General features: G+C 38.7%; 2 protein-coding genes across 6 annotated transcripts in view; one reads left to right on the forward strand and one right to left on the reverse strand.

The window, feature by feature from the left end:
* The window catches only part of LOC145489620 (DNA-dependent protein kinase catalytic subunit-like), a 294,091-nt gene that overhangs the window by 228,554 nt on the left and 40,268 nt on the right, over positions 1 to 25,269 (reverse strand). For 4 of the 5 annotated variants that reach the window (XM_081468622.1, XM_081468620.1, XM_081468625.1 and 1 more), the window contains exons 7-13: positions 21,557 to 21,669; positions 20,979 to 21,078; positions 20,291 to 20,346; positions 17,514 to 17,544; positions 14,703 to 14,767; positions 13,854 to 13,946; positions 12,819 to 12,875 (exon numbers count right to left, since the gene is read on the reverse strand). In XM_081468622.1, coding sequence (XP_081324748.1) covers positions 12,819 to 12,875; positions 13,854 to 13,946; positions 14,703 to 14,767; positions 17,514 to 17,544; positions 20,291 to 20,346; positions 20,979 to 21,078; positions 21,557 to 21,669 — 515 coding nt within the window. Of the gene's footprint in view, positions 1 to 12,818; positions 12,876 to 13,853; positions 13,947 to 14,702; positions 14,768 to 16,243; positions 16,533 to 17,513; positions 17,545 to 20,290; positions 20,347 to 20,978; positions 21,079 to 21,556; positions 21,670 to 25,269 lie in introns of those variants that run through there. The other variant, XM_081468623.1, reaches the window with a different exon arrangement.
* On the forward strand, positions 7,732 to 9,767 carry LOC145489660 (uncharacterized). Its single transcript, XM_081468690.1, has one exon. It carries the CDS (start codon positions 8,586 to 8,588, stop codon positions 9,753 to 9,755), a length of 1,170 nt encoding a protein of 389 aa, XP_081324816.1. The 5' UTR covers positions 7,732 to 8,585; the 3' UTR covers positions 9,756 to 9,767.

Here is a 25,269-nt window from a genome sequence, read left to right on the forward strand (position 1 = left end):
TGGTTTCGGAGAGATATCACTAGAAATTGTTTCAAAATAACGAAGCGTTTGCTTTTCTTCCGGGTTTTCTTGCAGTAATCGGTTTCATTACGCTTGGGTCAAAGGTCACGTTTTCAGGAAGAAGTGCTGCATTTAGTTCGCTGTCTCAGCGCTTGCGATTTTATTTACCCAAAAATTTTATTTCACTAATTTGAAGAAGAAACAATGCTCTTTCAGACCAAACTAGTCATTTTGGGTAAAGCCGTGTACCAGAACGCCTTTTTAGCATTTGAAAATAGGCTAAATGTAGACCTCTTGTAAAGCTGTCTTCGGTAGTTGATTTAGAAAATTCATCAAATATTTTAGTTCTAATCAAATCGCAATCTATTTAGCTCTAAATAGACAGGAAAGGAAGTACAAACACGACCTGCAATCAGTTTGTAATGAAGACTTTTACTTTTGAGTTTACGAGCCTCTGAATATGCCGCTCATTTTCGATCGATTTTGGCCAATTTGGGGCATCGAAACGAAGAAATTGCGTAAAAAAATAATTTTTGATTTATTGAACTTAAAACAATATTTTTGTAACTAGTGCCCGTAGGGCTTCATTCTGGGCAAGTTTGAAGAAATTTGATTTTTTCGCTATTTCCAAGTCTAGTTGATATTTAGGCGAAGCTGCTCTTAAGTTTCAAAAAAACCTAACTCCCAGAGTCTCAGAGAAACATATCATTGCTGCAGCAAATTAGCCTGCGTTGCAGGTGTAAACAGGGAAGGGGTAGGGAGGCAAAAATGCAAGGAAGAAGTGAAAGAAAGGCCTGCTATAAGAACCAGGCTTTTTGCATTAGGCCAAACTATTTTGATGTCATCCAGTTCCTGACATTAAGTGTCAACAAATATTTATTTAATGTCAACAGGTTCAGCAATCAAAAACTAGTGCACGCTTGTTGGCATAACTGACTTCCCGCACGAATTTATTAAACTAAACTTTTTTCCTTGAGCGATTAATTATTGAAGTGTGAAAAATGAGAACATCTCAGCATAACAACATAACAACCATGGATGGAGTTATTTTAGCATGGTAATGTCCCCTACTCCCATGAAGAGTTCGAAAACAGGGAGGAAAAAGAAGGAATACAGTTGCAACAATTTATACAGGCTCGGTAGTATCAAGTCTGGTGCAATAGCAGAGAATGTCTTTCCAAATTTCATCTATGTAGTTCAGGAACTGTGTTGGCTGACTGTTGTTCTTCCATTGGGTTTGCTTCAATTCAATTGAAAAGTTGTCTAAACGTATTTGTGGAGGTCGTGGCTACAAAATTAGAAATGCTGCAGAATTGTGCTGTTGTAACTTCAAGCAAGGCCGTAACTGCTTTGGCTATGAACTGTGAGGCAGTGGAAGATAGCCAGTATTTTAAATTTGCATCAGGAAATAACACCGGAAAATTGGAGCAATTGGCAGTAGGAAAGCCCAGTGATTCCATCTCCCACAGCTGGTCTTTCAAAGAGACTTTTCAAAGGTGCAATAACAAGGTTTGACACTTTCCTGTTCAGTTCTTAGCAAGAACAAACATTTGATAAATTAGATTTTTCCCGTATCCTGCAAGAAAAGTGCACGAAACAGCTCCTCCAGCTAAAAGAGCTGTGACAGTCATAGTCAGGGAGCAGGAACTGAAAAATGGGAGTTTCGTTCAACCATCACCACAGAAAATGTTTGACACCTGATTCTTGTAGAGAAAGACCTCCTGATCAAAGCCAGGTAGTTCGTAAAGTTGAATTGTGGTATAGGTTTCCAGTTAAGGGGATGTTTTCTTGCCCAGCCCACGGCTCAGCATGGAAACGAGGTTACACACTTGAACGCAGTTTACATCGCTATTTCTTGGTGAAAATCAACGAAATCAGCCACTTAAGCTAAATTCACTAAATATACATCTGCTTCATTTCTAAGTGGTTAAGTATCTCACGTGATCAGTAACAAATGTGTGACTATTAACAAATGCGTGTTGGCCATTGGTTTGAAGAACAACCTCGCAAAAATGAAATATGTATCCCTTCTTTATTAAATTAACTTTCTTTTGCTCTTGCTATCGTCTTAGCAAAGCCTTTGGGAATAAAAACTGTTTACTGTATATCACTTTTTATCAGTTTAGATCTAGCACGCAAACGAGGCTAGTCCCTTGGAGGCAACAAACATAATTTATGAATAAACTAGTGAGACAATCTCAGATAGTGCAGAGTGCAATTGATAGCTCTGATACAGTAGTCCCATAAGTACTCACCCCTGCTCGGTTCACTTCCGGTTTGTGTCTACCTTGGTAGTCTGCTACGGCTTTTCCCCTTTGCAGTGTGTATGTTTCAAGGTTGTAGTTTCATTCAAGGTCCAAACATTACGCACAAATTAATTACTACTGGTGCTTTAAGTTGATTTTCGTTCATTTTAAATTCAACAATACGCTGAAGCAGCAAACGTGACAATTTAGCTCTTCACGCCAACTTTGTAACTTGATACTTTTGTTTTCCTCGCAAAGCCATGTAATATGAAACCCCTGTTTTCTCCAAAACATACGGAAGATGTCCTTGTTTTTTGGATAAATGAAAGAAAGTTAAATATCTGATCTCGTGATGAAGAAACGGAACAGAGACGATGTTTTACTAAAAATGCAAATTTTTACCGATGAACAAGAACTAATTTAATTATCAGATAGTCACGAAATACCACTTTCTTTTTCTGTTGCCACCTTTGTTGTTAACAATAAAACAATTCAAAATTAACACACAACGATATTGATGGCTGAGCTTTTCAACGAAAAGTATTGAAGATAAACAGCGCTACTTGGCCGATATGAATGAGTCTCCTCAAAGACTGATTAAATTAATTTGAACTTTCATTAGGTGCCACGGCCTCTGCAGCAATATTTGAGCATTTTCCTGGTTTCTTTTGTTACAAATTTACAATTTGCGGAGTATTAAAGCCACTAACTTGGGAACTTTTTGGTCTCTCTTACAGACACAATTGAGGCAAGAAATAAACAAGTCGCTAAGGAGAAGCAATATATTTGAACCCTGACAAGCACACTATTGTAGATTGAAAACAGCAGATGATATTTGTTGAACCGACCTGTTTGTAATTCTAAAAGCTATGCAGCCACAGTAACGTTTCACTTTTGCAATAAAAAGGGACAATTGGCGCTACCTGAAAAATAACTGCCGTCCTTGGTCACATGACACGATATATAAAATACTGCGTGTAAAGATAGTGTATAACACTAACAATGCTAGAACGCATGCATCTTACATGTTGAGCTCTACCATAAGGAAAACCACTCAACATTTGTGCGTGATTCCGTATGCAATGTATCCTTCACCTAATATAGAAGCCACGAACCCTAACTAATCTACCCATGCGTTTAAGGGCAAATTAGTTTTGTTCTAAGGAGAATGGTACCACAAGGAGAGCAAGGGGTTACCTGAAAGAAATATATAGCTTTGCGATGTTCAAAGTTAAGCGACAGCGATGGAATGTGTTTTACGTAGAGTACACATGTACCTTTCCCACCCTACTCCCACTACTTCCTTACCTCTAGACTAATTAATTAATTGAAATTAATTAATTAAACAAACATTAAAGTTTACACCTTAGCGCCATAGGGCCATAGTGCCATAGCGCCATAGGGCCATAGGGCCATAGCGCCATAGCGCCATAGCGCCATAGCGCCATAGCGCCATAGCACCTTAGTTCCTTAGCGGCAGGCAACCCCCATAAACATCCCAATAGTGCACTCTGCACTAAAAATGAAGCCATTGCTCATTTCTGTTCTAGTCTATCTATTCGCCACAATTTAGGTTACAGGAATAACAATAATCACAATGAGTTTTATGTATATATTTTTTATTCCATTCAGATATTTTTCAGTTTTGAAGAAGACGCTAAAATAAACAGTGGTGTACTTTTAATCAGTTATTGATAGGGAATATAGGTTAAAGACTTATAATTAATAAGAAGCACAATGGTTTCGTTCTGTTAGACTGCCAGTGATATTAAAATAATTTTTTGCGGAGAAAACTGTCTTGCAAACAAAGACTTAGCCTCGTTATACGTTTCTAGTCAGATTCGTATATTTGAGTTCACTGGGAGTAACGATTCCAAAATAATAATTTCTTGCCTATCATATGATATTATACAGTGTATCATGAAAAAATATAAAATGAAGAAAAATCATTTTCTAATTCATGATTTCATTCAACCATTAAAAAATCCTACTAGCCGTTATTGTATAATTTCCGGTCTTTTAAAGTATCTTTTCTTTACACAGTAATGATAATTAGTTTTATAACTAGTTTTTGATTTGTATTACTTTGTAATTTTGAAGTGGCAAAATAAATAAATAAATAAATAAAATATTACTGTTTTGATTAAGTATAAATGTATACGTTGACGAATTTAGAACGCTTTTTCATTTTTTTTGTGAAAGACAACTGTGATAGGTGTGTCAAGTTTCTGAATTGCTGCATTATTCAGATTGATTTCCATGGCTAGTAAGGAACAAGATAACCCTTCTGGTTTAAGTATAACTTCTCCTCCAAAGCGACAAATGCATCATTTGCCAGGTCAATAAAGAGGGAATTTTAAGAAAAGGGAGAGGGTCTTCTATTGAAAATTTGAATAGAACACTCAACCTCTGTAAAGACGAAGTGTATGATAGATAACACAAGGACTTACACAATTTTCTAAACCAAAATGTGTTTTGGCATTCCACATGCTATTCGTCCTACACCAGTGAACACAACATACGGCATGCTACTGGCATTGATGAAAGCAAAGTGGACAGTGGAGCTGGTAATGAGGAAACATGCAGAGTTTCAAGGTCGTCAGCTGGTGTCTATATAGATTGGTCCAAGTGTTTCATTTGTCAAAATAAGACATATAAAAAATGCCAAGATGCATAATGTTTGTACATTTGAAGCATGTGAGTCAGTTCGAAAGGCACCAGAAAGCAAAGGTGATGAAGGAATGCTGCATGTTCTCATTTCAGTCAACAACGACCTAATAGCTGCTGAAGCAAAGCATCATAAGACGTGTTTCGCTTCCTATATTAGCAAATCCAATCTAACGCACAAGGGCTTTAAAGAAATAGAAGGAGAAGCATCTTATGGTACAGCATTCAAAGAGATGGCAGCCAAAATTAGTGAGGGTATTTACCAAGGAAAGGCATATGATACGTCATCACTTTTGTCAAAATATTGCAAACTCCTGGAGGACAAGGGAATCAAGGCGGAAGTTATAGCAAACAGCACCTGAAACTTTGACTTCAAAAGCACTTTGGAAAAGAGATCGTGTTCCACCAGCATCCTGACAGGAGTAAGCCTGAGGTTATTTATTCAAGGAACATTATCACAGCAAGACGTGCTAAATGCTTCAGCTGCACAGAATGCCAGATCCGTAAGCAATGTTTCATTTCATGCCACTCAGCAGATTGTAAACACAGCTTGGTGGGTAAAGGAGGAAATATGTAAGTGCAGTGGTGTCACATTAAGACCCCTTAACCCAGACGATATGTCTCTCGAGTCATTGAGAAGGATAATTCCTCCCAGTCTGTACTGGCTAGTTCATTTGATGATTACATCCAATGAGTCTGGAGTTGATGACTTTGACCAACCATGTCCCTGTGTCAAAATAGAGGACGAGAGGCGCATTATTAGTATTTCCCAAGATATCATTCACTGCACATCAAAAGCCCGCGTAAAGCTCCTGAAGTAAATAGGACATGCAATGGCGGCTTGTCACCTGACTGGATCCAAGCAGTTAGTTGGCCTTTTGAATCAAATAGGGCACAGTTCATCATATGATGAGTTACAAGCAGTTGATACAAGTCTAGCAACGGAAGTATTGGCCAAAGTAGAAACCTATGGAACAGTCATCCCATCAAACATCTCTCCGGGGTCTTTTGTGCAATTTGTTACCGATAACAACTATTTAACCCTTCACAGCCCAAATTTATTTTGGAATTTAATTAAATTCTCTAGTGCTAAAATACTAAAAATCTGTAGAATATTCAGATTAAAAGATATGATTACCAAACTTTTACAAAAGCTTCATTAATAACTTTAATTTATGATGCAGTGTTCAGAAAAATGTCTGATGTTGACTGACACCTGTCATCATGTGTCAAAGTTAATAAACAGTGTCACACAAATGTTACACAATGCATCTTATGTGGCTGTACAACCCTCTACTTTTTTAGGAAAATTATGAATTGTGGCTTAAAACTTCACAAAGTGTCTACTGAACAATTTAATACTAAACTAGGTAAATTTTAAAATTTTAAATCTTTGGAAATTAGCATTTTGTCACGCGAGGTGATATGTCACACAATCCAAAAAAAACCAGAAAGTTAAATGACATAAAAATGATCAATTTTAAACGTAAAACACTATTAAATACACAGCAGAAACACTTTATAGTGTTCTCTCAACATTTTCTAGTCTATGGCTGATGGTACAGCCTGAAACAAGGAGCAGCACAACGGCCAACGTCACAATCAAGACAAAAGTAACTTGTCTTCTTGATTTTGCCTGCATCATAACAAACTTTACACCTCCTTTCTTTCCTTTTCCCCTTCTCATTAGCTGGGAGAAAGTCGGGGAAATGTCTTTCAACATGTCTAGCAAGTAAGTGCTCATCAGAGGGCCTCCCACGCTTCCTTCGTGAACAAAAATTGTCAATCAGCTGTTTGGCAAGGTCAATTCAGAACAGCTTCTGACTCCTTTTCCCATGGTGTGGTGATTCTTGCTCAAGCACAAAGCTGTTGTAGATTGATCTATCAATGAGATCAAAGAAAACCCTGCTCCACCATTTCTTTCCAGCCACTGGGATGGGGTAGTAGGATTTCATCTGATCATTTTTGTCCACTCCACCCATGGACTTATTGTAAGATGACACCAATTCTGGACAGGCTACTTTCTGTATGGTACCATCTCGCTGTTTGCGGTTCACCTCAGGAGGTTGCTGTGCAGGGGCTTGGGTGTATGTACCAGCTGCATGGACTGCTTTCTTGTCCATCCAGGTTAGTGCTACAACAGGACCTTTCATTCTCCACAGGACATCACCCCTCTTCATTCGTTTGATTGCTTCTTTCTCATAGAGGCACGCAGGAAACTCTTTCCGACCTGATCTCAGAGTCCCACAACAGAGTATTTTGTTGTGATACATGTCCTCAAGAAGCTTGTATGATGTGAAAAAATCATCACAAAAAATTGCATATCAGTGACCCTGTATATGTTGGCATAACTTGGTGACCACTGAGTATCCAAGACCATGTTGGACTCCTTGTGGGGATTTACCTGTATAAATGTCAAATTCACACAAGTAACCATTTGTGCTGTCAGCCCTGCACCACATCTTGATTCCCCTTTTTATGGGCTTCAACGGCACGTACTGCTTCAATGAAGTCCTTCCCTTATACTTCATCAACAGCTTGCTCACGATAGGGATTGTAGTTTATGCGAAAGTTTGTGTTCAAGTCATTGAGAAATTCTCTCACTTTGAAAAGCTTGTCAAAGTTTGGGTCCCTAGGCTGTGGCATTTTGGTGTTATCACAAAGATGGAGGTTGTTCCAGATGTCTAGAAACCTGTTTCGAGGCATAACCTTTGCAAATGCTGGGACCCCCAAGACCCAGTCAGATGACCAGTAATCTCGCAAACTTGGGAGCCTGTGAATGCTCATGCAAATAAGAAGGCCTAAAAAGGCCTTCAGTTCTTCTTAAGAAATGTCCTTCCAACTACCAATATCTTTATTTCTTGCTTGCAAGGACTGGTAGGCATAGCGATTTGTTTCTGCAATGATCTTTCCCAATATGCGATTGTCTACAAAGAGTTGGAAAAAGTCTACTGCCGAGGACTCTCTGGGCATAACATTTGTTGGCCCTACAGCTTGTGAAAAGCTAGGAATTTCAACTTCACTTCGCTCACTACTCCATTCAAAGTCATGTAGACTTACATTGCTTGGTCTTCCTCTTCCTCTGTCGTCATTTTCCTCAATATCAAGAGCAGTGAGGTTTACATCTTCATCATCCTCGTCATCAGAGGCGGCGACTTCAGGAAGCATATCATTTTCTTTGTCAAAATCATCTTCATCGAGTCCTTCGATGTCAGAATTTACTCCATCGTCAGGAATATCGAAGTTATCATCTAAATACTCCAGTATTTCTGCCACGGTAAAGCGCCTGTTGGCCTTGCCATGATTATGACACCTTTAAAGTTTCCCGGGAAAATTGGCAGTCAAAGAAAGTCGAAAAATTCCAATAAAGCAACCCAAATTCGTCAGAAACTACGAAAAGCAGAAAATTCAAAATGGCGAATGATATTTCTAGCCTGGGGAGGTCTGGGAACTAAAAATGGAGAATCCGCTGAGCCTAAATTTGCTGTTTCTTGTTATGGCCGATATATCGGCCATTGGGTCGCAAAGGGTTAAAGGAGGATGGCAAAAATACCACCCATGCCACAACCATGGTTGTCTACCGGAGAAAGAGTTTTGGTCCAGAACCACCACTTACCATAGCTGGAAATCATTTGGAGAGACGTTGGAGCCTGAAGAGAGGTAGAAGTGTCTATGAGTTGCAAGAATGTTCAGCATATGGAGGAAGACCTAGTTACTCAATATACTGGTGCCGTTGTCAAAGAATGGCTCAAGGGTGAGGGTGGCATTCTCTCTGAAGCAACTAACACAGACGACACTTGGACTCTCCTTTGCATGAAGCCAGCAAGTTTATTGAAGACGGGCATTGAAGCGCAGGAAGAGCAACCAGTTCCGAGCTGGGGTGGATTCAACTCGATCTTCTACCCTGAACTTCCTTCGGCGAGCAAAATTGTATACTGTCCTATGATCAAAGGCTCATTCACCGAATTCAGCACAGTTTACACAGTTATGAAACACGCCCAGAAGATGTGTACTAACCTGGGACAGGTCGACACCGTCATCACCTTTGACCTTGCTATCTACACAAAGGCAAAGCAAATTCAGATGAAGTTTCCGGAGGAGTTTTCAGGCACTGTCCTTCGGCTTGGGGGATTCCACATAGCTCTCAATTTCCTCTCACTGCTTGGAAAGAAGTTTTGCAGTTCTGGATTGGAAGACTTCCTTATTGAGTCTGGTGTATATGCAACGGGGACGGCCTCAGCGATAATGAAGGGGAAGTCTTACAACAGAGGAATTCGAGCTCACAAGCTAGCAATGGAGGCTCTTTTTCGTTTGATGTGGGACGCTTTCATTAGATGGTACGCAAGCCACGCTGGAGATGGGGAAGAGCATCTCGTTGATGAAGATGCCGTGATAAGAAAAGCAGAAGAATGCAGACGCGCAACAACAATGAAGAGCTACAGAGTTACAGAGCTACAATCGCTTTTTCAAGATTTTACAGCCCAGTCCAGAACTAAGTCAAAGATGTTTGCTTTCTGGGCAGAGTATGGGGAAATGGTTAAGCTGCTTCTTCAATTTGTCAAAGCTGAAAGAACCAGAAATTGGGAACTACATCTGTCGAGTGTACCAGCTATGGTCCCACATTTCTTCGCAATGGATAGGCCAAACTATGCAAGCTGGCTCCCTGTATACATAATGGATATGAGGCAGTTGGCCACCAAGCATCCTCAAGTTTATCAAGAATTTGTGAATGGGTATCATGCAGTTAGTCGCTCTGGTAAGCCCTTTGCCCAGGTGTGGACAGACATGGCACTGGAACAGACCATAAATGCAGACTCCAAGTCAAAACACGGGGATAATTAGTATTTCCCAGAATCTTGGTGCACTGGATCGTTGGTTCCTCGCCAGTCACGAGCGTGTGTCAGTTACTACAGCCCTTAAAAATATGTTTATGCAAGAGCATGACCACAAAGACATACACAGAGGCTGGCACAAGACGGGTAGCGCACGATGAGGCTGATGTTCAGAAGCTTGTTTCATGCTTTACAACTGAACTGATGGCTAATCCTTTCACGCAAGAATCTGAGTCATTAGCCAACTTCGCTCTGGGCGTCGTCTTACTCAATGACAGCACTGATGGTTTGATAAGAAGCACTGAAAAAGGAAGCAAGCAGATGAACACCTTCATAGAGAAACAGTTGAACACTTACCAAGTAAGCTTTTGGGATCCAATTCCAAAGCTCAAGGTGAAAACTTTCGAAAGCACAACAAGGAAAATCCAGGTAAAGGTAGTCAATGATAAGCTGGTTACAGTTGGTGCTGATAGAGAGCTGTTTGGACACCTTTTGATCGCCATCAACGTGAGGCAGATTAACCTCAAAGAAGTTCTATGTTATGAGCTTTCATCTGTCCTGTTCTCCTTGGCTTATCAAGATGGCAGCTTGAGGAAGACAACCAAGAGTACCCTGGCAGCTCTTATTGAAAGCAAAGTTAATGTTTGCCCACAACTCCAACCTTTTCCACGAAACACCATTCATCTCATCAACGGCATGGCTTTCGTTCAAGTACTGAAATCAGTGGGGAGTGGTACTTTTGGTGAACTCACATCCAAATACTTTAAAGCTATCACCACATCACTCACCAACTACAAAGAAGTTCACATTGTCTTCGACCAATACTGGGATGCAATGATAAAAGCAGGAGAACGTGCACACAGAGGTTCCCTGAACACTTCAGTGGGGGAAGTATATTCCTAATCCGAAGAGCAAGACAAATCTATGTGACTTTCTATCAGAGTCGTTTTGTATCTTAGGACGACAGCAGCTCCCTCCTGAGAAGAATCTTGTCATTGCTGGAGGATTTGAGAATGGCAGACAGGCAGTGATAGTCAGAAGAGGTCACTGCCAAGACGTTGACGTTCTGGAATCAGACCACGAAGAGGCAGACACAAGGTGAGATAAATAGTTCCTCAAGCCCATCTATAAAGCTGAATCTGAGACGTCGATCTCAATCCAATTGAAAACATAATACCCTTTTATTAGTGCAACAACTTTATATCATCATTAATTTATTAATTTGTGTACTGTTGTTTGACAGGTTACTGCTGCATGCTAAGTATTTTGCAGATACCTATCCAGAGTGTTGTATTGTCTTACAATCACCAGACACGGATGCTCTCGCTCTCAGCGTATCCCATTTTTCTCATATCAACTGCACCGAATTTTGGTTCAAAACTGGCGTAAAAGACCGTCTCCATTATGTTCCAGTTCACGACGTATCGCAAGAGGTTGGCGAAAAAATGTGTCGCGCCCCTCCAACCTTACACGCCATTACTGGATACGACTCCACCAGCGCCCTCACCGGAATCGGTAAGAAAAAGGGATAGCAAGTGCTATTACGCAATGAACAGCATCAAGACCGTCTAGGTATTCTAGGTTCCCAGCAAAACCTGGGTGATGCCACCGACACCCAGTGTGAAGCTTTTATCTGTGATCTCTACCTGAGCTCAAGGATGAAACCACGCACTGTGGATGAGTTGAGGTATTTCCTGTTTTGTCAAAACAGAAAGTAGAAGAACGAGCTTTTCCCACCCACATCTGACAGCCTACTGCAACACTTGAAAAGAGTTAACTATCAGACGTTTGTTTGGAGAAAGGCTCTGACTGCAATCTAGCATTTCCCGCAGCCCGAAAGTAATGGATGGGTGAGGGAAGACTCCTCACTGAAGCCGGTTTACATGACAAAAAAGCCAGCCCCAAGTAGCCTGTTGGAACTGACGGCTTGCACATGTCAGAGAGGGTGTCAGAGCAACTGCTCGTGTAACAACACAGGCTTATCATGTTCAGAGGCATGTTATTCCATGGCCAACAGTGACATGTGTAGAAATCCGCACAGAGTTCTCTTACACTTCGTTTCTGATTCTGATTCCGAGGACCCTGATTCTGAGTGAGAACAATAATTCTTGTCGTTATTATTAGTATTCTAGTCATAAATCCAAATAATGCAGTATCTTAAATCAGAAATGAGTAATGGCAACATTTTCTTTCTTTTTCATTTACAAGTGATTCATAATGTTGTTTACTGCCTCCAAGGGACTAGCCTTGTTTGCTTGCTAGATCTAGACTGATAAAAAGTGCTATACAGTAAACAGTTTTTATTCCCAAAGGCTTTGCTAAGACGATAACAAGAAAGTTAATTTCTTGTTATCCTTCGAACGCACGTTTGTTAATAGTCGCACATTTGTTACTGATCACGTTTAAAATCACGTCACCAATCACGTGACATACTTAACCACTTACAATTGAAGCAGATGTATATTTAGTGAATTTAGCTTAAGTGGCTGATTTTGCTGATTTTCACTGAGAAATAGCGATGTAAACTGCGTTCGAGTGTGTAGCCTCGTTTCCATGCTGAGCCGTGGGCTGGGCAAGAAAACATCCCCTTAACTCGAAACCTATACCACAATTCAACTTTACGAACTACCTGGCTTTGATCCGGAGGTCTTTCTCTTTCTGTGGCGATGGTTGAACAAAACTCCCATTTTTCAGTTCCTGCTCCCGAACTATCACAACCAATTCTTGCTTGCGTCTTTCTTAAATTTGCTCACACTAGTGAGATTTAATCTCTCAAAGCACTTGCTAATACATCGTCATCAGGGACTATTGTTGGTTGTTTCTGATGAGGTTGTGCAACTGACAATTAATAAGTTACTCAGTGAGTATTAGCAAATGGGAATTTTGCGTTTGCCTGCAAATGCAGAAATGAACAAAAGGGGGTTCTTCTAGCAAGCCTTCTTTCTTTCTCCCAGTCCCCCTCTTTCCCTGTTTAATGCCTGCTATGCAGCCTGTGGCAAATAAACCAATGTCCTATTTTTAGAACTTTTTATAACATCATTTTTCTTTCGATGCAGCACAAACAATATCTTACCTTGAACATTGCCACATCTGATTTGTCCCCACACCTCGAAACAAAGTATTCTGACATCTAAAAAAAATGGATAATTCATGTGTCAGAAAAGCCACCTAGACTGAAGCAGGATGCCTGACTTAAAGTGGATCCACAAGTAGCTTCATTTAGTGTCATTAGTTGTTCAATGGACTACAGTGTATATGTTGTTTATTACCATAAACAGAAACCCAAAAGGAAAAGGTACCATACCATGAATATTTTACGATCAAAAAACCTGTGCTTTTGTAAACTATCTGTTGAATTTAATGATTAAATGAAAGCTTGTATCCTACCCAAATGGATATTTAAGGTAGGAGGAAGTAGAGATAATAGGGAGGGAAGGCTCATAATTAAAGGACAATGGCAAGGGCAATTATTCAAGGGGATAGGGCTGTGCTCTAGAAGTGCCAGGGTGCCACAAGAGACTACCTTTCACCTTGGAGTAACTGGAAAAACTTACTTTGTTCATATAAGCCTAAGTGCTGGGCATACAGGATTTCATGGCTAGGAACCGTTGGGCTCCTCGTAATTTTTCTTAGACCAAAGCAACAGGGGAGTTATGGGGTGGGACCAATTATTAAAGGAAGGGAATTATTTAAAATAATCCCACCATATTAAAGGGGGCAGTTCTTTGGGGGAGGGTGATTAATCAAGGAGCAGCTATTATTCAAATAAATATGGTATTTACTCCCTTTGCTGCATGGTTAGAGTGTAATGAAAGCATCAAATGCGACATTGACACTATAGGCAGAATTCATTAATTCACTGCAAGAAATACTAGCCCTATACAAGTGTTACACATACTCAAATTTACTTCCTGTTAGAATGTCTGCACGAGGGAACAAACATGCATCATTTTCAGTTAACTTATTGATCTTCTTTTCGATAGGAAGTCTGTTGAACAATTTTGCAATTAAAAATAACAACTTATTGATCAATAAACAACAGCTGGTCAAGAAAAACACAGCAACCAAGTACAAATAAGCAAAACATAATCCCTGCAAATATAGGTACCTGCTTCAGAAATGCCTCCATGGCTACATATCCAGCATAGCTTAATTCCTTGTTTTGATGCTTACACCAACGATAAAATGCTTCATATATCACCTGGACCAAAAAAAATTAAAATCTAAAATATCACTCTCAACACCAGAGCATTTAATCCTTTGCTTCATGGGACAAGACTCCGGGGAACTCTAATTCAATAAGTTTACATTTTCTGGTTTTAAAAAATAGCCAGAAATCCAGCCATCCAGTCATGGCTCCAGATACAAGTAAGTGGCATAGGCATATATACATATAATACAGTTTTTGGTGTAACCTAGGCCTGGAGTACCTGGAACCTTCTGCAAAGTTTACAAACACTCTCATTTAGAGCCACCTTAAATTTCTGAAAATTAAACTTTGCACACAGTTGCATCTTATCATGCTTATCACAATTCAATGATAAAAAATGGGGGTCACCGAGCTTGTTTTCAAGCCTTACAGCTAAGGCTTCAGGGTGTTTTTAAACCTGCTATATAAAAAGAAAGACCACAACTTGTTTACAAATGACTCGGCATTTGTGTGATGCCATTAACGTAGGATCATATGATAATTAAAGAGTAACAAGTATGGATCCATCAATTGAAGGTGTAAATGATGGAAAGAATTGTAAATTGTTGTCAACCACCTTATGAAGGCACATGACACCCAAAAAAACAATACTGGTTAGTTATATCTACAGCAAAGCAAGTAAACAACAACAAAGCCACCAAAGCTTCAATCCTTTAGCACTTTAAAAAAAATACACTAATAAAGAAGGTTTTTCACTACTAAGAGCAAAAACCTTGACTTAAAAATTTTGTTTGTTTTCTTACTGACCTCATGATCTTTAGCAATATAATCCTTGAACTGAGCTGCATGTTTTGCAAACAGGTACAAGCCAGCTAAATAAAGAAAAAGATTTCTACATTATGTGGTCACAGGAAATAACCAGACCTTACTCAAGGGATGTAACTGAACACTGACCATCCCAAGCAGGCTTCTAGTCAGATGGGTGTCCAAGTGTCCCATGGACAGCCACTTAAACAAGACAATTGTGTAATTTTTAATAACTATGTTGCCTTAAATTTTTCATTTGAGCAGACTTTTTGGCACATTTTGGACTCCCACTTTTCAAATCCTGGCCAAAAACCTGATCCCAAGGTACAGGGGCTTTCAACAGGCATTGTGTAAAAGTACAAGAGTAATAAGCTTATAATTATTTTGCCACATTTTAGGTGAAAATAGCACTAAAATTATGACCAAGCCAAACACCTACAAGTACCCTTTGTTCTTACTTTCCCACAGACACATGTTCCCAGAACACCAAGGTGATGAAATTAAGCAAACATTTTCGTTCCATTTGAAAGATTAAAATTTGCAAATTAGCCAAAACTAATGATAATGTCATTAACTCGACCATACTTTGACCAAATTATGAAACTGACATCTGATCAACCAGTTTGTATAATTTTTTTTCTGTTTTTTCTTTTGTTTTTTTAATGCCACACACAAAAACTAGTTACAATACAATATTTTACAGTTCACACGTCTTATATCCATTACATTATTTACTGCAACTTAAAGAAAAGAAAATTAACTCATAACAGTACCAGTTCATAAACTCTAATAATATTAATATCAAGAAGGAAGCAAACAAGGAGACGAACAAACAAACAAATTTTTCAAACTGAATTAGGACAAAACTGCACCAAAGAAAATCATTATAGACAAGACCTCCCCAATGTTAATGGCTATTCGGGCCACCTTTGGCCTTTCAGTTTGAAATTGGCCAATGTAATCATCATCATCATTTGGCAGCATCTCTTTGATTATTATTTTAATTTTATTTCCTTTCCCCTCAAAATTTCCTATACTGAGGTGAACTATTTTTGTTCCCTCTTTGCTTTTTGGGTGTGTTGCTTCTCACATCATCTCCTATATAACTTTCAATCTTTGGCCGAGGTATGTTTAACTCCAAGTCACACAATTAATAAATTTTGAGGGTTACCAGTTTTAAAGTCTTTTTAAACATAAATTATACATCTGTACCTTGCACATATCCTTGTCCTAACATAAATATCATGTAAAAATAATTGTAACTATAAAATATAATCACTCAAGCAAGACTGGGTATATTTTGTCTTTCAAATGATCACCAAAAAAGGGCCATCGATAAAACCCGCAACATGGAACATTCCAGAACATCCCGGAACATTGAATAATTATCATAATTATGCAAAAAATATGTAAAATTAAATTTTTAAAACTAAAATAAACAAAAATAAACTGGTATCAGCTTGAAATATGAGAAGAAATTATTGGGGATAGGGGAGTCGGTAGCAGAGGGGTAGGGACCGTTGGGTATTCATTCAACTGACCACAATGAGTGTAGGCTCCTCTTCTTTCCCGCCAATTGTCACGTCGCTTTTCAGCACTCTGTTTTTCAACACAAACATGGACGATTCTGATGATGAATGCCAGGTAATTCATTGCGTCTCCTTTTTTGATCCCTGATTTCTTCAACATCTCAGGTGTTTGTCTGTGCATCATACAGTTGCTTGTTAAGTCAGTATTCATAGTTTTGTCCCTATTCCATCTTCATTTTGCTATTTATCATCCCCAGTTTTCGCTCCGCTCCCCTAGGAATGCCTGGCACTATGACCCACTAAGTGCAGACTCGGCCTTTCCTGAAGCCCAAGTAACAAGCAAGTTATCATTAATAAACTAGTGGTAATCAAAGATTTATAGAGGAGCGCGTTCACACGCGGTTTTCGCATCTCTGGTTTACTTTGGTGGTGTTCGAATGGCTCGATAGAAAACTAAGTTTGATCGAATGTCAGATAACGATCTGCACCTGAAGTCAAACTAGCAATGAATAGATTTTAGCCTGCGGTAAAAGTATTTTTAATTAATTAAGTATTAACTTGTACTGGACAAACACTTTCCAGGAGATGCATTTGAACTGTTGGCGACAATTAGAATTCAATTTCAGATTGACAACACTTGTAACAAATATTTCTAGAGACAATAAAGTTTTGACCAGCGACCCCGCAAGACAGCACGCGCGTCGCCGAATGTTTTTAAATTTTGTGTTTGTATTTGTTTACACTGTCATCAGAGGTCGAGCAGTCCGAACTAGTTTAGACAAGAAACTCGATGCAGAAGAGTTTCTCTTTCTCTCATGGAGAAACTATTTTTCATGAGAAATCGTGTATACGCATATCTTTGTATTGACGTAATGAATTGAACAAAGAAATCACTCGTGTACCCATACTTTTAGGTCTGATTAAGGAGCTCAAACGCCACCACCTTTCTGTGAAGAACGAAATCTGGGAATAAAGGACAGTCACGTAATTAAACTGGCGGTGAACGACTAGAAGGAATTGATTACTCTTCTTAGTTGCTAGCCTTCACTCATTGCAGTCACTTTCATTTTTCTTTCTTTTTTCCTTTTCTTATGTTTTTGTTTTGTTTCTATTTTCCGAGCTGATACCAGTTTATTTTTGTTTGATTTGATTTTTTAAAATTTAATTTTACATATTTTTCGCGTAATTATGATAATTATTCGATGTTCCGGAATGTTCCGGGACGGCCCAAAAAAAGATCTTTGACCCAAGGCTTATTTATAAATAATTGCCTTACACCTACCCTTTGGTACATCATAACGACTCAGACTGTCCTGAAAGCAAATAAATATTTTAAGTCAGTTGTTATATTTATTAAGGTATTACTATAGCAACATGTACCAAATCTTTATTCCAATCCATTGATCTACATGAAAAAATGGTTGGCTTTGACAACTTTATGTTTGTTTTGCAAAAATTTTATTTTTTACTTGAAAAATCCAAGTTAAAAATAGGTGCGAGATTCACTCCTTCCTTCGATTCCTGCTAGACTTTTTGTGATTGAATCCACTAACCAGTGTATAAGACTTCCGCAGTTGTAGCGAAGTTCAAGTTATATTCGATCTGAAGGTGCAACAATTTTCCCATGGAGTGATCAGTTTTAATTTTCATATTAAGCAATGTTTCTCATTTGTTCTTCGCATGACACAAGTACTCAATATCTTACCACAGAAATAATCTACAGTGGATAGATTTTCACACTAGCGTTTCTATGTATAGAAGTTAATTATATAAATAGCACATTTCCCACTGTTGTCGCATTAAATATTCATATAATGTAAGTTTGACTGTACTGAACAGCCGAAAAAGAAGATATTGAAAATCACAATATTAATGAGCTGATACGAAGAAATAGTTAATGAATAGCAGAAAAGACAGTGCACATGGATGCAAGTTCTGCATTCACTGATATCGCCTTGGAAAGTCAGAAGGAGAAAAGAGGAAAAAAAGAATTGAAGAAATCATTACAGCAAGGGGTATTCATATTTGGTCACCCAGCAATAAAGGAAACCCGCCGAATAGGGCTTAGCTTTGTTGATTGGACGAGCCGCGGTCCTGTCCTTGTAGCATAGTGGTGCCACACCGGACCTAGTTTCTCTCAAAAGATAAGAACGAAACAAAAAAATTTGAAGCCTGCACCTGGAATTGAGACCGCAGAACCTACAATTGTAAACGCCCAACTGAAGATCAGTTTTAGATCTGATCAAAGATATATACATACACGACCGTATCAATGGGGCAGCCAAACTCTCCATAGGGCAGGGTACACATGAAAACACACCATTTTTTCAAACTTTTTTCATGGCTACGATTAAATTCCAAACCATGACAAAGTATTATGAAAAAAAATATTTTTGCACCCTAGAACTGTATTGTAAATCTGCCACCTGCTGGGGAATGCCAGAGCTTGAAGAAAAGATAACTCCTAAGGAACTGATCAAAATGAATAATTTTTACATTTTTTAAAAGAAGAAAAATAGTTTAAAGTTTTAAACATATATTAGATTTTTTAAAAGTGAAAAGCACATGAAATGGTGACCAGTCAAATCTGATACAGAAAATCCAGCATATATTTCAATGCATACATGTAACTTTGTCAAAATGCACTGGATGGAAAGGTTTTATGCTTAACCCATTGACTCCCGGTGTTTTTTGCCAAAAACACATTTGGACATTTTGGAGATTTTCAGGCTGGATATGGGTCAAATTAGCTCCAATCTACTCAAAAAGGCATTTGTAACATGACAGCATGCCTTTCTTTCCACTAGCATAACGTGACCTATATCTTTAGGCTTTTCGATTTTTTTTTTTTTTTTTTCCCTTTCCTTTTTGTCCTTTTCTTTTCTTTTTGCTGCAGTGATTGACCTTCTACTGGGTTTGCTTCCAGTTCAAAAAATTCTTAGAAAGCATCATCGAGATAGGCAATTTTTTCCATGGAGTAGCCACATGTAGTCACATGAAATTTCACTCTGAGTTTTTCACTCAACTTTTTGAGCATTTTCGTGCATATTTAAGGCTTCATTGAGCCAATCACTCTGATCTGGGTATCATTGGAAAGATCTTTTCCTCCTGCAGAAGTTGAACATAGATGATGCCAATTTTGGTCAAAGGTGATGACGTCAGAAGTGGAACAAAGGCCAAGGCTCATCACGGCTGATTATGGGTGGCACGGGAGTCAATGGGCTAAAACAAAAAGTTACTTAGAACAACAAATCCTGAAAATTTCAGCTGAATTGGATAAATCCTTCTCAAAATATCTTTTCTCAAAGGCAAAAATAACTCATTTTGAGAAAGAAACCTTGAACTTACAGTAACAGAAATTCTCAAAATAAAACTTCTGAATCAAATATTCAAATTCTGGTAAAAACTAAAAAATGTGAATTTTTTACGGAAGTTCAGGTCGACCCCCACCTTAACGTCATGGAGCAAAAGACGGGCTAAGCCGCAGACAAAGAAGCTGCCAGAAAGTAAATGCAACGGGAGGAAAATCACTGATATTGGCAAGTAGAAAACAAAGAATGAAAAAAAAAAGAAAGAACATGAGAACCCGCAATACAGGAATTTTATTACTTGATAAATTTGGTGATCAGATAAGAAGCAGTACTTTCTTTGTGGTATCGTCTCCCACAAGGATCAACGATAACTTCATGAATGTTTCCAACGGTGTCACATCTCCTGATGAATTCTCTTACCATTGCATTTTGCACTATTTCTTCACAATGCCAGTGGCCTTTAACTTTATTTTTCACCCCCAATTTATAAATGACATATAAACCACGGATTAAAAACTCAGTTCATGGGCATCAAATTTGCCACTGTTTACAGATGATCCATTTTCCAAGTTGAGAGGCTCCTAGCCACTTTGATTCCTCAACTTTGGCACAAACCTCAAGATACAAGATTGATTTAGACATGACTTGATTTCCAGGAAAAAAAATTAAACAATCACTGAGCTCAGTAAAAAAATTGTTAGCTTTATCAACTGATTGCAAGTTAGTGCAGCGAACAACATATACTAACTTGTGGATTGATAGCCATTATTGTGTAGCTGTAGATGTCTTTGGCATACCTAGAGCCTTCCAAAAGACACAAAAGAGACTTTAATTAGACACCAATATATGGCTAAAAACATCAGAATCAATATCTTGGGGGTTTACAGTGGAACCCCATTAATCTGGTCCCCAACAGGCCACAGAAATCTGGCCATATTAACAGGGTAGCCGTATTTAATGGGATTTTCTATACAAGAAAATGACTGACTGTTCATTTGTTCAGGCCAGAATAAAGTGGCCATGATAACAACTGGTAGCTGTATCAATGGGGTGGCCCCAAGGTAGGGTTCCACTGTACTTAATGCGAGATGTGTATTGCATCTGTAAAATAATTTAAAGACCCCTCTGAGTAACTCTTAAAGTCACATCTCGTTTAATTCTCATCAACTAGTTTTTTGTATATTGTCTTTTTACAAAAACAATTCACTTCATGTCTTATTGGAAAGTACAAGTACATAAATACTTTCTTACAATAGGAAATATTCTTCAAACAAAAATCCAACAAAATATCTCCAGCCCTTCCTCTAATTGCCTCTCTCTCAGACCTGATAGCTGAGGATTGTGAGCTCAAGCAACAACTCCACTGCACAAAATTTTTTTACTTCAACATTGCTGAATACTGCAAAGTAAATTTTAAAGTTATTGGTTAAGCCAACCTTCTTCAACAGATTGTGTGAAGTTTGTCAGGTAGGAAGTCAAACCTCTCAAGCATCCAGCAATAATAGGCATATCTGGTTTCTTGGCCTTGCTTGTCATCTGCCAATACCAACAGATTAAAACAAGTTCATCCCATTCTACCACAAGGTAAAATTCATCCTTCCTATGTAATTCTATTTTTACTCATAGTAGACTTTCTACATAGTGGACGGTAACATGGAATAATCTTCTGCCAATGCGTTAAAAGCAGAGCACTTTATTCTAGAAAGATTACAGACTGAGAGAAAGCACACAGGGCTGTCCTAAACAAAAGCGACATCCAACAAGAAGAAATGTCCACTAGATATTCCATGTTTTATGTAAATATAGAGCACACAGTTATTGTCTCCTGCACACCACGTTGTCCGCAAAAATAATCAATTAATATTAATTAATTATTCAATTACTAAAGGTTATACCATAGTGGCAGACAAGTTAGTAGACCACAGCCTGTTGAACCACCCCAATAGTGCATTCTGTACTAAAAGGCACTAACACTGCATAATTATGTTTGACACAGTTTCAACAGTACATGTACCTGTGACTTAAGAACACTGATATAAATAGAAACAAGCCGGTCTGAGTGACTGAGCATAAATTCTGGAAATACTTCGGCAAAGGTGCCCAACAAGGAGTACAACCAGTGTTTTACTACAAAACGAAAAAGGGTTTTAAAAAATGAACAGTTAGTATAAAACAACCACTTGCATCTAAAGCTATACATCACACACTACGTGGGTCGCACAGAACCCTTGCACTCAATATACACAGTATCCCTTTATTTAATAACTATCGGCACAAGTTGTGACTGCTGAAGTTGACAATACATGAACCATTCATGATATCCATGAGAATATGTTTTAGTGTATTAGTACATGTAATTACTGCCCTTACTGCCCTCTTTTCTTTTGCATCCCAAGTACTAGAACGTAGTAAATCATCAGAATACGATTTGCATCTCTGAAGTGCATGTTGTTCAGACAGTCTTTGGATAAACCAGACTGGTAGTTTTCGTCACAGAATTATAATTTCAGGAACTGATTTACGAGGAAGGCATGTATTTATTTTATCATAACAGGAGTCAAATGTCTGAACTACTTTTTAAAAACAAAGGTTGGTTGTATGTTTCAAACTAAATCTATGTTTACAAAATAAATTTGTTCATGAGCCACATGTATGGTCCTACACAATCTAACAAACACTAATCAGGGAAGCCAAGCATGCAGCAGCAGAAGCACTATGAGGAGCTGAAATTCCTTCATTATTAATGTTCGGTGTGTAGCCAGGCATGTTAAAAATTGGTAAAAAAGGAAAGGAATTAAATGGTTGTCACTGGCTAAAAATATGTGGTTATCGGACGTTTCGGCCACTACTGTTGCCTTCTTCAGCAAAAGATGGAAAATGCAAATGTTAAACGGCGTCCTGCTAGAATATGTAATAGATGTGTGATAAAACTAAATGAGCAATAGTCTCTAGAGTATTCTTAATGAGCGTAAAAATTCTTAATGCCATTGTACACGTTCAGTAGCGCTATGTGTTCGTTTATAGCGTTCCTGTCTCGCACGGAATGCCAAGCTTCAAGAATTAGTCTTTGTTTCCATACTGATGATCTGTCAGGGCCGAGCCGTAGTCATGATGAATACCAACGATTACACCAACAAAATAAACAACCTTCTAAACGACGACAAAACCTACCACAAGATAACAGACAAAAGAAGGAACCCAACATCGAGCACTGAAAAATCCCTCAACAATCTTCTCCTACAAATTAAAGATCAGCCAGCCTCGCATGACAGCAGCAAGAAACAGCTGGAACCGAAGCTCTACTACAAACTTCACAGCACCGATTCCACACCAGCGTCTTTTTATGGCTTTCCTAAAATCCATAAGGAGAACGTCCCTATCAGACCAATTATGAGTGCCATTGGATCTCCCACATATGAACTATCCAAATACCTCGCCAACATCTTGTCGCCACTTCAGAATAATAAATACACAGTTAAAAACAGTGCATCTTTTGTCGAAAAGATCCGCACCTTGTCAGTAGATCCCGACGAGATTCTATCTTTTGACGTCGTGTCACTGTTTACTTGCATTCCAACCCACCTAGCAATCGAAGTAGTTAAAGAGAGACTGGACTTTGACCAATCACTACCAGAAAGAACCAACTTGTCTATCCAAAATATCATGACACTTCTACAGTTTGTCCTCGACAACAATTTCTTCATTTTCCAAGGCAACCATTATCAACAAATTTTCGGTTGTCCGATGGGATCCCCAGTCAGCGCCATCTTGGCCAATCTCGTCATGGAACATGTCGAAGAAAAGGCTCTCTCATCGACCCCTAATCCTCCTAAATGGTGGTTTAGATACGTAGATGACAGCCACGTATGTGTCAAAAGAGAGCACGTAGATGAATTCCACTCACATCTCAATTCCATCAACCCTCACATCAAATTTACAATCGAGATAGAATCAGAAGGTTCCATTGCCTTTCTCGACACAAAAACAACGAGACAAGAAGATGGCTCGATCACTGTGTCTGTTTACAGGAAAGCTACTAACACCGACCGTTACCTTGATTTCAAATCACACCACCATCCTCAGCATAAACACTCGGTCGTGCGTACTCTCATGGATCGCACAAGGAACATTCCTTCCACGGATGGATCGCACAAGGAACATTCCTTCCACGGAGGAGGAAGTTTCACGGGAAACTAAACGAGTAACGAAAGCTCTTGCCGCTAATAACTACCCTGCAAATTTCATTCACAATGGCCGCCAACTGAGTAGACAACAAGAAACGAATGATACCGACCATCGTGGTTTTGTCATCTTCCCCTACGCCAAAGGTTTTTCCGAAAGAGTCGCAAACGTTCTTCGAGGTTTCAATATCAAGGTCGCCCATAAACCTATTCGTACCATCTCGAACATACTCAAAAAACCTAAAGACAAGATCGAGAAAGAGGCTTCCAGAGGCATTGTTTACAAGATCAAATGTAAAGACTGTGACTGTGTTTATGTTGGTCAGTCATCACGCGCGTTAAAAACACGTATGAAAGAACACGCAAAGGCTATAGCAACATCGGACAAAAACTCTTTATTGGCCAAACACCATATGCTCAACGGTCACCAAATAGATTTGGAGAACGTTGAAATTGTCGACAGATCATCAGTATGGAAACAAAGACTAATTCTTGAAGCTTGGCATTCCGTGCGAGACAGGAACGCTATAAACGAACACATAGCGCTACCGAACGTGTACAATGGCATTAAGAATTTTTACGCTCATTAAGAATACTCTAGAGACTATTGCTCATTTAGTTTTATCACACATCTATTACATATTCTAGCAGGACGCCGTTTAACATTTGCATTTTCCATCTTTTGCTGAAGAAGGCAACAGTAGTGGCCGAAACGTCCGATAACCACATATTTTTAGCCAGTGACAACCATTTAATTCCTTTCCTTTTTTACCAATTTTTTTCCTTCATTATTGTTCATAGCTATTATATGGATTATAAATTATACTTGATGTAGTTTGCTTCTACTGAAAACCACTTCATTTCAACGAGAGAAAGAAAATCAGTTTTCATGCTAATGCATGGACACTCAAATATAGTGCCCAAAAGCCGCGGAAACAAATTTTGATGAGCTTCAACAATTTTTGACAAAAGTAGACACTACTTCAAAGGAAACAATATCTTTTTGAACTCAAAATGAGAGTACACAGACAAAATGGTCAGGTATCTTAAATTTATAGACAACTTATATTCTGCACAATACACATTCAACATGATTGGTTGTTCTTAATGTATTAGCAACTTATATTCTGCACAACACATGTTCAACATGGTCAGGTATCGTTAATAAATGGACAACTTATATTCCGCACAGTACACATTCAACATGGTCAGGTGTCCTTAATTTATAGACAACTTGTATTTTGCACAGTACATCTTCAAAACGGAAAAGAGTCCTCAACTCAGGCTTCCAAGAGAAAGCCAAAGTCTAAAAATGCAAGTCGTTTTGTCTTGGTTGCCAAATAGGGGGTCATAGTCCCAGGTGGGCCTAGTGTAGAACGTGGAAACTGGAGATGAGAATTGCGACGACAGCTTGCTAATCAGGTGGTCACTCTTTGTGAACAACATAATTTACAGAATGCTGTGTTTTGTGAAAAAGGCTTTAGAAAGAATCATGCCTTATACCCTCATCTCACTTACAAAGATGCTAAGCATTTTCAAAATGGAT

The sequence above is a fragment of the Orbicella franksi genome, chromosome 6, assembly GCF_964199315.1.
Source record: "Orbicella franksi chromosome 6, jaOrbFran1.1, whole genome shotgun sequence".
Lineage (NCBI taxonomy): Eukaryota > Metazoa > Cnidaria > Anthozoa > Scleractinia > Merulinidae > Orbicella > Orbicella franksi.